The sequence below is a fragment of the Oncorhynchus gorbuscha genome, linkage group LG26 (genome assembly GCF_021184085.1).
Source record: "Oncorhynchus gorbuscha isolate QuinsamMale2020 ecotype Even-year linkage group LG26, OgorEven_v1.0, whole genome shotgun sequence".
Lineage (NCBI taxonomy): Eukaryota > Metazoa > Chordata > Actinopteri > Salmoniformes > Salmonidae > Oncorhynchus > Oncorhynchus gorbuscha.
The window spans coordinates 1746567-1766617 of NC_060198.1; the positions used below are offsets into that span (position 1 = coordinate 1746567).

General features: G+C 46.4%; 1 protein-coding gene across 3 annotated transcripts; it reads left to right on the forward strand.

Annotated features, from left to right (window-relative positions):
- Positions 1-1325: 1325 nt before the first annotated feature.
- LOC124015918 (sarcalumenin-like) lies at positions 1326-20040 on the forward strand. 3 transcript variants are annotated; one of them, XM_046331399.1, is made up of 11 exons: positions 1326-1403; positions 10998-11203; positions 11258-12245; positions 13903-13992; positions 15219-15314; positions 16039-16155; positions 16934-17167; positions 17451-17572; positions 17903-18130; positions 18606-18812; positions 19123-20040. In XM_046331399.1, exons 1-11 carry the CDS (start codon positions 1343-1345, stop codon positions 19387-19389), a joined length of 2616 nt encoding a protein of 871 aa, XP_046187355.1. In that variant the 5' UTR covers positions 1326-1342; the 3' UTR covers positions 19390-20040. The 3 variants fall into 3 exon arrangements, with proteins under 3 accessions (XP_046187355.1, XP_046187354.1, XP_046187356.1); XM_046331398.1 differs by having other exon boundaries at positions 10998-12245; XM_046331400.1 differs by having other exon boundaries at positions 10998-12053.
- Positions 20041-20051: the final 11 nt, after the last annotated feature.

The window sequence follows — 20051 nt, forward strand, 5'->3', positions numbered from 1 at the left end:
TACTTTCGAATCAAAATAGAAGTGCACAGACTCAGCAGTATTGCCTCTGTAAGAACAGCTAATCATATCTCAAATGGAAACGTTTTTCTATACTATAACTCGTTTTTTTATATGGGGAAGTTGGTATCTTTGTTTTTTGAATCTGTATCGACTCTGTCTCGTCCTGACCTATTTAACCCTACTCCTGAACCTAGATTAACCCTACTCCTGACCTATTTAACCCTACTCCTGAACCTAGATTAACCCTACTCCTGAACCTATTTAACCCTACTCCTGAACCTATTTAACCCTACTCCTGACCTATTTAACCCTACTCCTGAACCTAGATTAACCCTACTCCTGACCTATTTAACCCTACTCCTGAACCTAGATTAACCCTACTCCTGACCTATTTAACCCTACTCCTGAACCTAGATTAACCCTACTCCTGACCTATTTAACCCTACTCCTGAACCTAGATTAACCCTACTCCTGAACCTATTTAACCCTACTCCTGAACCTAGATTAACCTTACTCCTGGACCTAGATTAACCCTACTCCTGAACCTAGATTAACCCTACTCCTGAACCTAGATTAACCCTACTCCTGAACCTAGATTAACCCTACTCCTGAACCTATTTAACCCTATTCCTGAACCTAGATTAACCCTACTCCTGGACCCAGATTAACCCTACTCCTGGAGCAAAAATGACTTTCAGATTCTCTGTTGAGTCAGCCTTTTAGTACAGCAGGAGGCTCTTAATTGGAGTCCGGGAAACCGTCCCTATGGTGACTAGTGACCAATACGAACGGGATACACTCTTTTCACGCCACTTTTCCCTAACCCTTTTCCAAACCTTGACCTCAGTTTGCTAACCTGCTACGTTAATTATCCTAAACATCATTGTAAATTGCCAGGTCGCAATTGTAAATGAGAACTTGTTCTCAACTTGCCTACCTGGTTAAATAAAGGTTAAATAAAAATATATATATTAAATAAAGTTCTCCTAACCTGCTGCGAAAAAGTCATTTCAGTATCGAGGTGGCTTGAAAAGAGGGTTCCCAATACGAACAGTGAAACTTCCTGACGTCTTTCCCTGTCTGTTCTCTCCCCTTATAGAACCAGGGCAACTGCTTTGACACAAAATGGCAGACATGGATGCAGTTGTTGCTGTGTGACATTATGTTACCCATTAGCCAGCCAGCCACCCAGGCCTCTCTACTTAGACACGGAATGGCTGACGTGGGTGTAGTTGCGACATGTGACGTTACCAGGCCCCTCCTTCCTTGGCACACCCTTTGACCTTTCTCCAGAGGGGTATATATAACTGCTGGTAGAAGGGGGAGGCCCCTGGCAGCCAAAATGAAGCCTCTACAGGTCTCTGTGTCCTGCTTGCTCTCCCTGCTTGTCCTGGTCGCTGCAGGTAAGATTACATACATTAAGATTAGAAGAAGAAAACAAATGAGTCCGTGAAGTTTTTATTACTGTAGAGGGACATGTTCCTCTGCTCAGAAAGAGGGCAAGGGGGACATATGGAAGTCAGATTCTTTGCATGAATGGAAATAGCAATGGCTGCAGTGCAGACCATATACGAGGGTTTGTGATAAAAGGGTATGAAAGGCTGATCATGAGAACAGGGTCATGGAGATGTAGCAATACAATTTTGTCCTGAAATGGTTTCATAGGTCGGAAAGTATTCAGACCCCGTGACTTTTTCCCCATTTTGATACGTTACAGCCTAATTCTAAAATGGAATACAGTACATTCAAAAAATCCTCAGCAATCTACACACAATACCCCATAACGACAAAGCGATAACAGGTAACATTTTGTTTGTGCGAATGTATTACAAATAAAAAACAGAGAAACCTTATTTACATAAGTGTTCAGACCATTTGATTTGAGACTCTAAATTGAGCTCAGGTGTATCCTGTTTCCATTGATCATCCTTGAGATGTTTCTACAACTTGACTGGAGTCCACCTGTGGTAAATTCAATTGATTGGACATGATTTGGAAAGGCACACACCTGTCTATATAAGGTCCCACCGTTGACAGTGCATGTCAGAGCAAAAACCAAGCCGTGAGGTTAACGGAATTGTCCGTAGAGCTCAGAGACAAGATTGTGTCGAGGCACAGATCTGGGGAAGGGTACTTATTCAATGGAAGAAGTTTGGAACCAACAAGACTCTTCCTAAAGCTGGCCGCCAGCCAAACTGTGCAATCGGGGGAGAAGGGTTCTTGGTCAGGGGGGTAACCAAGAACCCAATGGTCACTCTGACAGAGAGCTCCAGAGTTCCTCTGCGGAGATGGGAGAGCCTTCCAGAAGGACAACAATCTTCGCAGCACTCCAACAATCAGGCCTTTATGGTCGAGTGGCCAGATGGAAGCCACTCCTTGGGTAAAAGGCACATGACAGCCCGCTTGGAGTTTGCCAAAAGGCACGTTAAGACTCTCAGACTATGAGAAACAAGACTCTCTGGTCTGATGAAACCAAGATTGAACTCTTTGGCCTGAATGCCAAGAGTCACGTCTGGAGGAAACCTGGCACCATCCCTATGGATATGGTGGCAGCCTCATGCTGTGGGGATGTTTGTTTTGGCAGGGACCTGGAGACTAGTCAGGATCGAGGCAAATATGAATTGCGCAAAGTACAAAGAGATCCTTGATGAAACCTTGCTCCAGAGCACTCAGGACCTCAGACTGGGGTGAAGGTTCACCTTCCAACAGCACAATGATCCTAAGCACACAGCCAAGACAATGCAGGAGTGGCTTCAGGACAAGTCTCTGAATGTCCTTGAGTGGCCCAGCCAGAGCCCGGACTTGAATCGATCGAACATCTCTGGAGAGACCTGAAAATGGCTGTGCAGCGAAGCTCCCCATCCAACCTGACAGAGCTTGAGAGGATCTGCAGAGGAGAATGGGAGAAACTTCCCAAATACAGGTGTGCCAAGCTTGTAGCATCATACCCAAGAAGACTCGAGGCTGTAATCGCTGCCACAGGTGCTTCAACAAAGTACTGAGTAAAAGGTCTGAATACTTATGTAAATGTGATATTTCCAGTTTTTATTTTAATTATTTAGCAAAATGTCTAAAAACCTGTTTTTGCTTTGTCATTATGAGGTATTGTGTGTAGATTGATGAGAAACAAATATATTTAATATATTATAGAACAAGGCTGTAACCTAACAAAATGTGGAAAAAGTCAAGGGGTCTGAATATTTTCTGAACTGTATGTAATGTATGCTTTAGGGATGGAGGAATTACGAGGAAGAGACAGAGGATGACATTTCTGTCAGTGTGCGCTGAATGAATGACTGAATGATATAATGCTGATATATAATACAGTATGTGTCCAGTACTTCTGTCACACACATCTCCTGGTAATGACTGGAGCAGAATAAGTGGAATGGTATCAAATACATCAAACGCATGGTTTCCAGGTGTTCCATGCCATTCCGTTATGAGCCGTCCTCCCTGAGCAGCCTCCTGTGCCACACCTATGCTAGTACATCAGAAGGGTGTGTTGGCTGTGGGTGGAAATGTCAGTGTTGCTGAACAGTGACACCAGTGTGTGTGTGTGTGTGGGGGGGGTACCCTTGCCTGTCCTTGCTGTCATTTAATCCCTGTACCTTCCAGGCTTCTGTAGTTAGTCAGGTGGCTGGAGCCTTAGTGAGTCTGCTGCTGTCACCAGTCACAATACAAACACCACAGAGACTTATAGGCACACCCTTACTACATACACAGTACGCAGGTACACACACACACACACACACACACACACACACACACACACACACACACACACACACACACACACACACACACACACACACACACACACACACACACACACACACACACACACACACACACACACACACACACACACACACACACACACACACACACACACACACACACACACACACACACACACAGTCTGCAATTAGGGTTCCGTGGGATTTGCCAAAGACTATGTACAATGTAGTCCATGCATTTGATATTATAAATGCAAAAGCCATTTCTCTCTAGTTCTGCAAACCTATTTGTGTCTACATAGCTAGATAAACTGCAGCTGTAGCTAGACAGTAGTCCACGTGTAGGGAAAGCCCCCAGTGCTAGGGAAAGCCCCCACACACACATGCTGGGACAAAGTGGATGCTATAGGACAGACGACAGCAGTGTTCAGTAGCAGCCTGTCTGTTGGACACGCTGATAATGGCTGTCCCTATATGGATGCCGTGATGGAAATCCATAATGTTAGTGACAGAGCTACAGCCCCCTAGAACAGGGTTTTCCAAACTCAGTCCAGGGGCCCACATTGGGTGCAAGTTTTGTTTCTTTACCCCAGCACTACACAGCTGATTCCAATAATCAAAGCTTGATGATGAGTTGAATCAGCTGTGTAGTGCTGGGGGAAACCACAACGTGCCCCCAGGGGGGGCCCCAGGACCCAGTTTGGGAAACCCTGCCCGTTGCTGTGCCTGTGTACAATAAGGCTGTCGTCAAGGCCGGTGACAATCAGTGACAATCGTCAGGGAAGGACAACGTCACTCCTGTGGAATATAGCAGTGGAATAATCCCTCCCTGCCTTCCATTCTATCTGACTCATTGTAGATCTATTCATATCCCTGATTGAGACCAGTAGGACCCAGGCACCATGCCCCAGGCACCTGTCCCACTCCATCCTCACTTTGATGTATTCTGCCTGGGTACTCACACTGCCAGGGCAGGGCAGTCTGGTGACCCACCAGGACCAGGTTCACTGTCCGGTGTTACATAACTGTGTAATAACAGCATTTCAATGCAGCAGCCTATTTGTGCTGTATTTGTTTGATTGCTAGAACAATCTTGACAATCCCCCCTTTCTCCCTCTCTCTGTCTCTCTCTCCCTCCCCCTCTCTCTCTCTCTCTCTCCCTCTCTGTCTCTCTCTCTGTCTCTCTCCCTCTCTCTCCCCCTCTCTCTCTCTCTCTCTCCCTCTCTCTCTCTCCTCCTCTCTCCCTCTCTCTCTCTCTCTCCCCCTCTCTCTCTCCCTCTCTCTCTCCCTCTCTCTCTCTCTCCTACTCTCTCTCTCTCCCTCTCTCTCTGTCTCTCTCTCTCTCCCTCTCTCTTCTCCTCTCTCTCTCTCGCTCTCTCTTTCACTGCTGCTGAACTTTTATAGTGATCTTTATCTAAGCTTAGGGGAAAAACCCCAGCGATCATTCCCATATGGAGTCTCTTCATTCTCCCGCACCTCCATCCCTCTTTCCATCCCTCCATCTCCCCTAACTATGTTAACTCTAATTCAATAAGCTACTTGGCTGCTACTAACTACCAGATACGATCCTGTGGAATGAATGTATCAACAAACACACTTGTCTTTTTCTGACAACGGGATCAACATTTTGATACAAGTCCAAATGTTGTTATTTCCTTTCCTCATTGTGATTGATATTTGGTCGGTTTAAGTCATGACTGTCTCGACTATTTCTATTGCTTAGCTCCATTTCTTACCACAGAATCTTCATGAAATGATTATAGTGGCCCTTAAAGGGCAAAGTAGTTCAGAAATATATATGAAGTCAACATAAACAAACAAACTGTCACTTGTTAATGAGTGACCCTGAGTGACCCTGAGTGACCCTGAGTGACCCTGAGTGACCCTGAGTGACCCTGTTACCATGCTGGTAACCTGACAACGTTACACCATTAGAATTCTTGCCGTCTGTACACACGTTCATGTAACTGTGCAGACGACTGACGACGCTGTCGCACTATGTCCATGGATCCCATCCAACCCGGCAGGGCGGCAGTGAGCACTTCATTTAGCTCCTCTGTATTTCCAATCACATTGCCTTCCAAGTTCTCTCTCTCTCTCTCTCTCTCTCTCACACACACACACACCCTTTACCCATCCACCCACCTTCAGCACATACATATTCTCTCTCTCTCTCTCTCTCTCTCTCTCTCTCTCTCTCTCTCTCTCTCTCTCTCACACACACACACACCCTTTACCCATCCAACCCGGCAGGGCGGCAGTGAGCACTTCATTTAGCTCCTCTGTATTTCCAATCACATTGCCTTCCAAGTTCCTGTCTCTCTCTCTCTCTCTCTTCTCACACACATACACCCTTTACCCATCCACCCACCTTCAGCACATACATATACTCTCTCTCTCTCTCTCTCTCTCTCTCTCTCTCTCTCTCTCTCTCTCTCTCTCTCTCTCTCACACACACACACACACCCCCATCTTGTTGGTTTGATTTAATTAGGGACACCCAGGGTACACTTAAGTCGGCGGGAGACTGTTTGTGATCGGAGGTCAGCGAGCCAAATGCTATATTGAATGCCAGGGGTGAGAGAGAAACACCTCTCAGGTTCTTTTTATAACCCATTACCGCCCCCTGTCTGTGGCAGATTGGTGCTGCAGGACAAATATGCTGTAGGAACACATACATAAATGTGTAACTTAGCAGATGCTTTTTAATGTTACTTGCGCTACACTCTTGCCGAATAGGACACTGCTTACCGATCGGATAGATCAGTGATGCCCTCTCCTTGTCCGGGGAGATCTGTGATCAGAGCCCTGGAAATCCATGTGCTTTCAGGCTTTGCCAGAGTGTGACGGAGCATCTTATTCCCTATTTAGTGCACTACTTTTGACCAGGGCACATATGTAAGGAATAGAGTGCCATTTGATACACAGACGGTGGCTTTTTACATCCCCGTTTTTGAAGTAATGCTATCTGACTGACGCCGAGGATGAGGTGCTGATGGTTTGTAACGAATACCTAGCCTCTGTCACAGGCCACATGAGCAAAGCCTAGACGTCGGAGGATAACACATGCCCCGAATACTTACACGAGTAGAAGGACTGAAAAAACATTACTTCAGAATACGGACGGTATCCTCTGTCTGCTTTCAGCAACTAGAATAGTTCAGGTCAACAGGAAACTAACGGAGGGGTCATTTCTTCAGCTAAAATGCCTATAAGACTCTATATCAGTCAGGTTACAAAACCATGCCTGGAACCTGAAGACTCTTGTTAGCTCCCCTAGCTAATGCCGAGGCTTTAGCTCACAGGGCTAATACAGACTTGTGGCCTTTAGAAGACCCAGGCTTGAAGTTATAGAGCTTCGAAATATCTTTATTTACAGTTGCCATGGCAAAACATACAGAGGCACCCTCCTTCCATGTTACATAAACTACCTAAACAGTTAAGTGGGGATGCCATGGACATAAATGACCACAAAGGAACATACATCGTCACACATGTCCCCAACTGGCTAAATACCAACCTGTGAGGTCTTAGCAGGCCTGTTAGGACGGTCTGTAGTGGGGCACAGTGGGAGACAAATTATGGTGGTGTATGGCCTCGGTGTGTATGTCTGCAGGTTCATGTTTCAAGGCAGCAGCATGGATCCGGTTGTATCCATGGCATGGACAGCTGCAGTGTGATTCTCACCTTCAATGGCTGACAAGAGTTGGCTGAGAAGAGCAGCATTGCTCACAGCTAGCGCCAACAGGCTAATTGCTAGCAAACGGCTAACATGGCACATTGCCCATTGCTATCATCAAGCGGCTAATTGCTAAGCTAAAGGCTAACGTAGTTGTATGGTGATGATGACTCAGGTGTTTAGGTGTGATTCTCTATTCTTCTGAGAAGAGGTGGCACATCTTGTTGACCAATGCTAGCAGCTACTGACTAATCGCTAAGCTATAGGCTAACCTATGGTGGCATATGGGTTTGTGACTGTGTATGCTAATGTATACACATACCAACCCACATGATTGATTTGATCTATCCTCAACTCAGACAGGAATAATGAGGCTCGCGTCTTCTACCGGCCCAATGTCAATGTTAAATGTGGATGTGAAAAATGGACAACAAGCCCTTTGACATAAGAGCCTCAGACTCAAGATAAGTCGCATCTGACTCAACACACGCATTGATCAAATGGGCGGAAAGCTTAGCACCCGTGTGACTGTCCATGACCGTCCATGGTACACAAATGGGACTCTTTGTGTTCTCTATGGGCTTCCTATTCTGGCTCTGATTCACAAGTAAACAATTTACTGCTCATGATCGGTCGATCATCACCTCCTGTGTGTATGAGTGAGCTATGCCCATTCATCACCTCCTCTGGTCATTGTCAGCATTATAACCCACCAATATTACATTCCTAGTGAGTACACACTGTCATGTGTATGTGCAACGACCTGGGGTTGTAACTCGGGTCTTCTAATTATTCTGTGTTAGAGGTTACTTACTATCCATGGCTACATGTACATTACTGTCGCTAGCTCAGATTTCACCGTCTACAAACATGCAGTCTAAGCTACTCCAGGTTATGCTATATAAACAGGGGTACAATAGGGAGAGAATGTGTAGGAACAGAGTTCCCATCATTTTGACACGTTATAATATGACTTCCTGACACAGGGTTTGTTGTCTCTACAGGGTTGTCTTTACCCAGGTCTGCTCCCCTCAAATAGTCTAAGCAGGCCTAAGCATCTCCATTCAAGGAGCTGAAATCTGAATGTAGCAATCTGAGAGGCCGTTGAGTATTCAATCTGCTCTTGGCTTTACACACTGCCACACGCCAAGTCTGTTCTGGACACACAGCCACACGCCAAGTCTGTTCTGGACACACAGTCACACACCAAGTCTGTTCTGGACACACAGTCACACACCAAGTCTGTTCTGGACACACAGTCACACACCAAGTCTGTTCTGGACACACAGTCACACACCAAGTCTGTTCTGGACACACAGTCACACACCAAGTCTGTTCTGGACACACAGTCACACACCAAGTCTGTTCTGGACACACAGTCACACACCAAGTCTGTTCTGGACACACAGTCACACACCAAGTCTGTTCTGGACACACAGTCACACACCAAGTCTGTTCTGGACAACAGTCACACAGTCACACACCAAGTCTGTTCTGGACACACAGTCACACACCAAGTCTGTTCTGGACACACAGTCACACACCAAGTCTGTTCTGGACACACAGTAACACACCAAGTCTGTTCTGGACACACAGTCACACACCAAGTCTGTTCTGGACACACAGTCACACACCAAGTCTGTTCTGGACAGACAGTCACACACCAAGTCTGTTCTGGACACACAGTCACACACCAAGTCTGTTCTGGACACACAGTCACACACCAAGTCTGTTCTGGACACACAGTCACACACCAAGTCTGTTCTGGACACACAGTCACACACCAAGTCTGTTCTGGACACACAGTCACACACCAAGTCTGTTCTGGACACACAGTCACACACCAAGTCTGTTCTGGACACACAGTCACACACCAAGTCTGTTCTGGACACACAGTCACACACCAAGTCTGTTCTGGACACACAGTCACACACCAAGTCTGTTCTGGACACACAGTAACACACCAAGTACACCAATGTCAATGTTAAATGTGGATGTGAAAAATGGTCACACACCAAGACTCAACACCCTTTGGACTTCTGGACACACACAGTCACACACCAAGTCTGTTCTGGACACACAGTCACACACCAAGTCTGTTCTGGACACACAGTCACACACCAAGTCTGTTCTGGACACACAGTCACACACCAAGTCTGTTCTGGACACACAGTCACACACCAAGTCTGTTCTGGACAGACAGTCACACACCAAGTCTGTTCTGGACACACAGTCACACACCAAGTCTGTTCTGGACACACAGTCACACACCAAGTCTGTTCTGGACACACAGTCACACACCAAGTCTGTTCTGGACACACAGTCACACACCAAGTCTGTTCTGGACACACAGTCACACACCAAGTCTGTTCTGGACACACAGTCACACACCAAGTCTGTTCTGGACACACAGTCACACACCAAGTCTGTTCTGGACAGACAGTCACACACCAAGTCTGTTCTGGACACACAGTCACACACCAAGTCTGTTCTGGACACACAGTCACACACCAAGTCTGTTCTGGACACACAGTCACACACCAAGTCTGTTCTGGACAGACAGTCACACACCAAGTCTGTTCTGGACAGACAGTCACACACCAAGTCTGTTCTGGACACACAGGCGTTGATGCAGGAAAATAAAGAGTGGCTGTGAAAGTGTCCAGTGTGATGAATAAGGTCTATTTTGGATAAAGAGAGCAATTGGGTTTATCCGTAATGTCTGTATGTCTGTACATGTAAGTTGATCCAGTAAGATGTTTGGATGCTTTACAAGAAGATTCAAGGAGTAATCCACTACAAAGCTATATTTGGGGATTTTCTTCATTATTCCACTGTTGATGAAGTTCAGTAATCATGTTCAAAATCAAGTTCAAAATATCGGACATTCAAAAAGCAAATTGTAACTTGCCACATCATCATGATAATTATAAATCCTTTAACGCGTCTCCTTGTGTGTCAAATCAATACAGGAGTGTTAGAGGTCTCCAATTGTATTAATTTAACTGAAACTTCTAGAAAGTTATAGAAATCAAACCATGATCAATAACAGAGAGGCTGTTGTCTTTTCTTTTTTCCCTTTCTTTAAAAACAACATTATTTATAGATTTTCAGATATAACAATAAAACATTACAACCCCTCCCTCCAAACCACCCTCCCCCTCCAAAACCAGCCTCCCTCCCTCCCTCCAAACCACCCTCCCCCCTCCAAACCACCCTCCCTCCCTCCAAACCACCCTCCCCCTCCAAACCACCCTCCCTCCCTCCAAAAACCACCCACCCTCCCTCCAAACCACCCACCCTCCCTCCCCCAAAACCACCCACCCTCCCTCCCTCCAAACCACCCACCCTCCCTCCCTCCCTACAAACCACCCACCCTCCCTCCCTCCAAACCACTCTCCCTCCCTCCCTCCAAACCATCCACCCTCCCTCCCTCCAACCCACCCACCCTCCCCTCCCTCCCTCCCTCTTGCTCGCTGTTGTCTTTTCTAACATGGCCGTTCAGTGATTACCAGACCTAAACCCTTCAGTCTCTTTATCATTAACAGACTCGCCTGTCTCTCTCTCTGTCTCTGCAGACCTAGTGGTGGAGGCCTCCAGCCCCGATGAGCTGCATCTCCACGTGCCGCTCTCCTGTGACCTCTCCTGTGACTCCACAGATGACCATGGAGGACAAATCTCCTCCAACGACACCCCGGCCCCAGGCTCTGTGTGTCAGTCCTGTAACCCCCCTCGAAGCCTTGCTACACCGGCCGAAGAGGAGCCCCTAGCCTCCACAGAGGAGGTCCCCATGGAGAGGTTGGCTAGCGAAGAGGAGCCCCTAGCCTCCATAGAGGAGGTCCCCATGGAGAGGTTGGCTAGCGAAGAGGAGCCCCTAGCCTCCACAGAGGAGGTCCCCATGGAGAGGTTGGCGAGCGAGGAGGAGGAGGCTGCATCTGAGGAGGTGGTAGCTGATGAGGAATCTGTGGAGTCTGCAGAGACTTCAGAGGAGGTCCAAGCATCAGAGGAGAGGGTGGAGGAAGCTGCCTCGTCTGAGGAAGAAGAACTGGAGGAAGCTGCCTCATCTGAGGAGGAAGAACTGGAGGAAGCTGCCTCATCTGAGGAGGAAGAACTGGAGGAAGCTGCCTCGTCTGAAGAAGAAGTAGTGGAGGAAGCTCCCTCGTCTGAAGAAGAGGTTATAGAGGAGGTTGAGGCAGAACATGAAGCTGAGGAAGAAGAGGTTGTAGAGGAAGAGGAAGCAGTTAAGGAAGCTGTTGCCATGGAGGAGGAAGTGGATGTAGTTGAAGAGGAAGTAGAGGAAACAATAGAAGAACCTGCAGTAGAGGAACCTGTTGTTGAGGAGGTAACGACTGAGGAGGCAGTAGAGGGGGCAGTAGAGGAGGCAGTAGAGGAGGCAGTAGAGGAGGCAGTAGAGGAAGAAGTAGAGGAAGAAGTAGTATTAGTGGCTGAACCTGTGGTGGAACCCAAGCTGGTTGAATCCGAGCCAGAACCTGCGGTGGAACCTGAAGTGGTTGAACCCGAGCCAGAGGCGGTGGTCAAGGAGGTGGATCCAGAACCAGAGCCTGTTGTAGAGGAAGCTGCTCCAGAACCCACTCCGGAACCTGCGGAAGCCGCTCCAGAACCTGTAGAAGCAGGTGAGGTGGTTATGGAGGCAGTGAAGGAGGACGAGCTGGTGGAGGAGGTACATGTTTTTGAGGAGGAAGCTATGGTGGAAGAGGAGGCACCTGTTGTTGTTGTTAAGGAGGAGGCGACTGTTGTTGAGGAGGCGCCTGTTGAGGATGTGACAGTGGAGGATGCACCAGCAGAGAAAGAAGCACCAGTAAAAGGTATAGAGTACTGCGTTATTCGAATTTATCATTTGAACGAGAAAAACATTATTGTCCAAACAATTTGGAAACAAACTTGTTTGTTTATATCAATGTGTCGTTATTTATTCTTTCTATACTAAATGTGATTGCTCAGGCTAAAAGTACCTCTGGCGAGCACTTTGAAGTTACATACTGTAGAGATGGGGTTATAGGATCCTGTCATATCTCCCCACTTTCTTCTTCACAGTGCTTTGAATACACTTCAGTCGGCTCTTAGGAGCCAACTGTCAACTTTACAGTGTCAACTCAAGTGTATTCAAAGCCATGATGAGCGAGTGCTACTGTAATCAGGAGGCTGACATTCTCTGCCATTTGGTGCCGGAGTGTTGACACCAGCTATAAAAGACATAGGATCTGGTCTGGCTCTTACATTATCTTTAAACCTCCATCTCTCTCTCATTCTCTCTCTAACCACTTTCCCTCCCTCCTTTTCCCCTCCCTCCTCTCCTTCCCTCCCTCCATCCCTTCCTCTTTCCCTGGCCCGTGCCATGCCCCAGAACCTGATATGTGTGGCTAAAGGTGGCATCAGGAATAACCCCTAGCTGAGCCCGAAATAAACAGGACAGACATAGAGTGAGGAAGGGAAGAGATAGATAGATGGGCAGATGGACACTGATATAACAACATGGACGGATGGCTACAGAGCCACACAACAGATGCTGTGGTCAGTCAGTGTTCTGTTGTCATGGCAGGGAGTCAATTGGTGTCATGTTCAGGGGAGATCAAAGGTGAAATGTTCAGATAGAAATGTAATGAATAGAACTCACATGATTCCCAGTTCTACATGGCAGACAGTTAAATATGTTCTACACATTACATTTCTTTCTGAATGTTCAGAAACGTTTAGGTAGAAATGTAATGAATAGAGCTCACACGATTCCCAGTCCTAGATGACAGACAATCACATCTGTTCCTGAAAAGTTGCAGATATAAATGTAATGAATATAGAGCTGACAGGATTCCCCTATTCTACATGACAGACAAGCATGTATGCACACTGTACTGCGTATTACAAGCATACACTGAGTATACAAAACATTAAGAACACCAGCTCTTTCCATGACATAACTGACCAGGTGAAAGCTATGATCCCTCCTTATGTCACTTTTTAAATACACTTAAATCTGTGTAGACGAAGGGGAGGAGACAAGTTAAAGGAGGACGTGGGTGTGACAAAAGATTGAAGTGCCTTTGAACGGGGTTTGGTAGTAGGTGTCAGGCGCACCGGTTTGAGTCAAGAACTGCAACGATTCTGGGTTTTTCACACTCAACGGTTTCCTGTGTGTATCAAGAATGGTCCACCACCCGAAGGACATCCAGCCAACGTGACAAAACTGTGGGAAGCATTGGAGTCAACATGGGCCAGCATCCCTGTGGAATGCTTTCAACACCTTATAGAGTCCATGCTCGATGAGGGCAAAAGGGGGGTGGGGGGTGCAACTTAATATTAGGAAGGTGTTCCTAATGTTTTGTATACTCAATGTACATCATCATGATAATGCAGGGAAAATTCTACTTCCTGAGTCAGGGATATGGATATGTCAAGTTTGGATTTGACCTTGGTCTGATGACCTCATAGTTGAGTTGACTGACAGGCTTTTCCTCCAATCGGCAGTGGGTGAGGAGGCAGCAAAGCTCAGAGACTGCTCCCACATCGATGAGATGCTCCGATTGGTTTCTGCTGAATCCTCGCCTGAGTTCTCTGGTAAGGAGCAAACAAGAGTTACAAGTAAGGCCCTGAGTTTTTCTCAATTCATCATTCCTCGATTCCTTCCATTATGATCTCACCACCTCCTCACTCGTACTGGAGGAGAAGGTCCAAGGGGAGGGACCTTGGACTTTCTTCTCCATTGTGTATTGAGAAGCAGGCAAAGAGAGGATGCAAGGAAACTATTAAAGATTAATTGTGAAAAATACCCTGATGTTTTGGGGGACCACATGAGCTGACCAGGAAAAACTCTGTGTTTATATGTGAACAGGAGGGATTGAGAAATCTACTGGGCCTTTTCTGCTAAAATTACTGTGGAAATTGTTTCAAGGTGTGGAATGGATGTCAGTGTGTGTGTGAGTGTGTGTGCATGGGTGGGTGTGCGTGGCTGTGTGTGTGCGTGTGTGTGCCTTCCATTATATTACCATGACTACCATGACCATGAGTCAGGTTAGTTCATTCATGGTGCCTTCCATTATATTACCATGACTACCATGACCATGAGTCAGGTTAGTTCATTCATGGTGCCTTCCATTATATTACCATGACTACCATGACCATGAGTCAGGTTAGTTCATTCATGGTGCCTTCCATTATATTACCATGACTACCATGACCATGAGTCAGGTTAGTTCATTCATGGTGCCTTCCATTATATTACCATGACTACCATGACCATGAGTCAGGTTAGTTCATTCATGGTGCCTTCCATTATATTACCATGACTACCATGACAATGAGTCAGGTTAGTTCATTCATGGTGCCTTCCATTATATTACCATGACTACCATGACAATGAGTCAGGTTAGTTCATTCATGGTGCCTTCCATTATATTACCATGACAATGAGTCAGGTTAGTTCATTCATGGTGCCTTCCATTATATTACCATGACTACCATGACAATGAGTCAGGTTAGTTCATTCATGGTGCCTTCCATTATATTACCATGACTACCATGACAATGAGTCAGGTTAGTTCATTCATGGTGCATCCATTACAATACAATGACTACCATGACCATGCAAAATGTATTGTCTCCTCTCTTCTCTCCCACCCTGCCCTCTTCATCTGCTACTTCTGCCTCTCTCCACCTCTATCATCTTCTCTTCATCCCTCTTCTCTTCTATCTCCCTCTGTCCTCTTCTCCTCTCTCCCCCTCAATCCTCTCATCCCTCTTTCTTCTTTTCCTCTCTCCTCTCCTCATCCCTCTCTTCTCTCCAGCTGCTATGAAGAAGCTGCAGCACATCTACCACTCAGCCATCAAGCCCATGGAAACGGCCTACAAGTACAACGAGCTCAGAGCTCACGAGGTCACAGGTAGCCTGTCCAACCACTTAGCATTAGCCTTGAGCCATTAGCTATTAGCATTTTTAATCGGGTTTTATACTGACCTGTTGTCTTAGCGTATTAGCCTTTAGCCTGGTTAGCATTGTTTAGATTTGTTTATTAGTATTAGCATATTAGCCTTTAGCCATTAGCTATTAACCTTCTGTTCATTACCAACCTGTTACACAAAGAACAGCAAAATGCTATATTTCCCCTGAAAAAACAGACAAGCATAAGTCTAGTTACCAACAGTCCTTGTAGACATTGTCATTAGCAATGGAGTTTCCCAACGCAAATGGGCAATACTATACACAGTTGTGTGCCAGCTTAGTCTAAATTCTCAGGGTGCCTTTGCCTGAAGAAACTGGAAAATCGATGAAACATAAATAAACGAATTAACTGCATATACACCTGCCAGTAATCGAGTGTACACAGGAGCTTTCCAGAAAGTGACTTTGTATGCCTCAGCATATATATACAGCTTTGTGTGGGCGACCAGGCCTCACTTAACCCAGGCTTGTTAGAGCTTGAGGGCTCAATCCATAGTAGCATGATGTATGCAATGAACGCCCCCTTGTGGGACAAAGTGTACCATTGACAAAGTCTACAAAGTGACCCCCCTTCTCTCTCTCTCGCTTTCTCTCTCTCGCTATCTCTCTCTCTCTTTCTCTCTCTCGCTTTCTCTCTCTCACTATCTCTCTCTCTCTCTCTCTAGATGGAGAGATCACCTCCAAGCCCATGGTACTGTTCCTGGGACCCTGGTCTGTAGGCAAATCCTCCATGATCAACTACCTGCTGGGCGTGCACGGTACCCCACAACAACTTTACACAGGTAAGAGCACCTGTCACATAGCTTGGGCCTGGAGTTTCACCAGACGAACTCCTGACCAACACTCTACTATGATAATCAGTCAATCAATCAAATGTATTTCTAAAGCCCTCACGGCACCCCTTACCAGTCTACACCCCTTACCAGTCTACACCCCTTACCAGTCTGCACCCCTTACCAGTCTGCACCCCGTACCAGTCTGCACCTCTTACCAGTCTGCACCCCTTACCAGTCTGCACCTCTTACCAGTCTGCACCCCTTACCAGTCTACACCCCTTACCAGTCTCCACCCCTTACCAGTCTACACCCCTTACCAGTCTACACCCCTTACCAGTCTACACCCCTTACCAGTCTACACCCCTTACCAGTCTGCACCCCGTACCAGTCTACACCCCTTACCCGTCTACACCCCTTACCAGTCTGCACCCCTTATCAGTCTACACCCCTTACCAGTCTGCACCCCTTACCAGTCTGCACCCCTTATCAGTCTACACCCCTTACCAGTCTACACCTCTTACCAGTCTACACCACAGACAAGGCTTTCCACATCTTGTCTATCTACTACTGATCTGTCATCCATTGCACCCTTCCCAGTCCACTTCTCTCCGGAATACAAACATGCCTCAATGCAACTGCTTCCTTTTCTGAGTAAACTATTTGGATAGCTGCTCATATTAATCTCTCTCTTACACATTCTATCCACCCTCTCTTCCTCCTTGTCTCCCCCCTCTTCCTCTCTTCCTCCCACCTCTTCCCCTCTTCCTCCCTCCCTCTCTCCCAGGTGCTGAGCCCACTACATCTGAGTACACAGTGGTGATGCACGGTGACAAGTTCCGCTCAGTGGAGGGCATCGTGATGGCAGCCGACAGCTCCAGGTCCTTCTCCCCCCTGGAGAAGTTTGGCCAGGGGTTCCTGGAGAGGCTGGTGGGGATTGAGATGCCCCATAAACTGCTGGAGAGAGTCACCCTGGTGGACACGCCTGGGATTATTGAGAACCGCAAGCAGCAGGAGAGAGGTGGGGAGGAGAACACACACACACTAACCTCTCATATACAGCCATGTGTATTAGATCATGTACACTCTTTAGATATTTGTTACATCTCTGAAGTGACAATCACAAGCAGCAGGAGAGAGGTGTGAGAACAGACAGAGATTCATTAACAGTCACACTCATGCACACCCAATGGTAACACACTGCATGCAACACACACACCTACAAATTCACTTGACTTAACTCACTGTATACTACCACACCTTTGAGTAAAACAGCCTCTGATTGGTCGTCCTTCCCCATCCAGGCTACCCGTATAGCGAGGTGTGTCAGTGGTTCATTGACCGTGCTGACCTCATCTTCCTGATGTTTGACCCCACCAAGTTGGACGTGGGCGGGGAGCTGGCGACACTGTTCAAACAGATGAAGGTAAAGAAGTGTAAAGCATAGAAACTGAATTACTAGAACGGAAGTGTTGGATGGACCGGCAGCCATATTGAGTGTACCAATAGGAGTAAAGCAGGAAGCAAAAGTAGTAAGTTCAGCATGAACATTTTTGCTTTATCAAAAGTCAACTCAAATGAAATGACAAAAGAGTAGATTCCTTTCTCATTCTAGTAATTATATGTCTATGGTGCAAAGCAAAGTGCCTTAGATTGCCCAATATACAGTCAGTCTTGGCCTAGCACTTTAATAACCTTTCTAAACTCTGTTTTCTTCATTCATTCATTGATCCATCCATGAATTCATTCATTCTAGGGCCGAGAGTCCCAGATCCGCATCATCCTGAACAAGGCAGACAGCCTGTCCTCCCAGGACCTGATGCGTGTCTACGGCGCCCTGTTTTGGTCCATGGCTCCTCTCATCAACGCCACAGAGCCTCCCCGGGTCTACGTCAGCTCCTTCTGGCCCACAGAATACGCAGCCGACACCAGCCGAGAGCTCTTCATACGGGAGGAGATCTCACTGCTCGAAGACCTCAACCAGGTGAAGCTCAACCACCTACAGACATTACAGAATACACACAAACACATTACACGCACACACCAGCCCATGGCTTTTCATACGGGAGGAGACCTTGCTGCTCGAGAAGCTACCATCTCCTGCCGTTGTGCACTTGAGAAAAGCACCTAAAATCTGTGACAATGGCGAACGTGCATAAAGATGTCAGAATTCAGATGTGATGTCATTGTTTAGCACAATCCACTGAGTTTTGAAACTATGATGCGTATATGGTTCAATGTGCCAGTAAATCAGCACAATCTACTTTTTTTTGGCGTATTCAAGCTAAAATTGGAATCATGTATACTGTGCTAATGACCATGCAAACAAAAGAGTCATGGAGAGTGATGTACAATTCGGCAAACTTAGCGAAACGAGGCATTTGTGATAAGTGCATGGGGGACGCCATCTTTATTCACCTCTGCTGTTGACAATAATCTCCTTGTTCTTCTATCTTCAGGTAATTGAGAACCAGCTGGAGAACAAGATAGCCTTCATCCGCCAGCACGCCATCCGGGTCAGGATCCACGCCCTGCTGGTAGATCGCTACCTCCATACATACCACGAGAAGCTGGGCTGGTTCAGCGATCCCGACGAGGTGTTCAGGGACATCGTCTCAGACCCTGACAAGTTCTACATCTTCAAGTCCATCCTGGCCAAGACCAATGTAAGTGAGAAAGTGTGTGTAGGGGTGTCATGGATTGTGTGTGTAATGTGTGTATGGAATATGCATATAACGTGTGTTTAAGGTGTGCAAAGTGTGTGTATAATGTGTATGTAATGTGTACAATGTGTATTAAATGTGTGTGAGTAATGTGCATATAACATGTCTATAATGTGTGTGTGTATATAATGTGTGTAATGTGCATATAACATGTCTATAATGTGTGTGTGTGTGTATATAATGTGTGTATAACTAACATGTATATAACATGTGTATATCATGTATAGAACTTGTGTGTTCTCCATTTCTACAGGTGAGCAAGTTCGACCTGCCAGACAAAGAGGCCTACCAGGACTTCTTTGGCATCAACCCTCCATCAGGCTTTAAGCAGCTGTCCTCCCTCTGTTCCTGGTCGTCAGGCTGTCTGATTGACAAGATAGAGAAAGCTATCACTGTGGAGCTGCCTGCCCTATTGATTAGCCTGGGAAAGAAAGACAGTCCACCCCCTGCCAAGGCCGCCCCAGCCCCTCCACCCCCACTTCCTGAGGCAAAACCCAAGAACCGCTGGCGAAAGGATTGAGGAGGAGAGATGAAGAGAGGGATGAATGGAGAGAAGAGGACGGGGAGCAAAGGAAGGAAGACAAAAAGGAGGGAGGCCGAAACCAGAGGCTGTACTGGGATGACTGGACACGGGGAAGAGAGGAGAGAGGGATGGGGTGGAGGATAGGAAATATGTACAGCTGGGGAAAAAGGGGGATTGAAGCCACATGAAGTAAATGGGAACCTTGCAGACCCATTAGAAGTAATCCAACGAGAAAAGAAAACGGAAACAAGTTTTTTAACTATTTAAATCAGAGACTCTTATCTTCCTAAGTGTTATTATTTAACTCCGAACGAAAACAGGGAAATATAAACAAGAGTTTGTTTTATTTCTGTTTGTTTGCCAGTTTGTTTATTTTATTTATTCAAGTTTTTCTCTTCTTCTTCATCCGTAGACAAGAAGGAAAAATACCAGCAGTCAGTTACAGCATTCTTCTATGGTATTGTATTGTATTTTATTGTAATTTCTAAACGACAGCTTATCTTCGTTGTCAGTGCAGTATGTCATTGCTGTGTAAGAACGCATTTGTACATTGATGCCAGTTAAATGGGCTGTAACCTTCTCTTCCTGTTGTTATGGCTTTGCCTCAATATGCTGCATGTCAAAGTCGCATTAAAGTTGTAAATTATCCTTGTAGCTTC

What these genes read in the sequence shown, in the direction of transcription:
- LOC124015918 (XM_046331398.1), top strand. Translation starts at nt 1,343, where the DNA reads ATGAAGCCTCTACAGGTCTCTGTGTCCTGCTTGCTCTCCCTGCTTGTC. An exon ending in CAGAGCTCACGAGGTCACAG is followed by an intron (nt 15,315 to 16,038) that starts GTAGCCTGTCCA and finishes CTCTCTCTCTAG; the next exon opens with ATGGAGAGATCACCTCCAAG. An exon ending in CCCACAACAACTTTACACAG is followed by an intron (nt 16,156 to 16,933) that starts GTAAGAGCACCT and finishes CCTCTCTCCCAG; the next exon opens with GTGCTGAGCCCACTACATCT.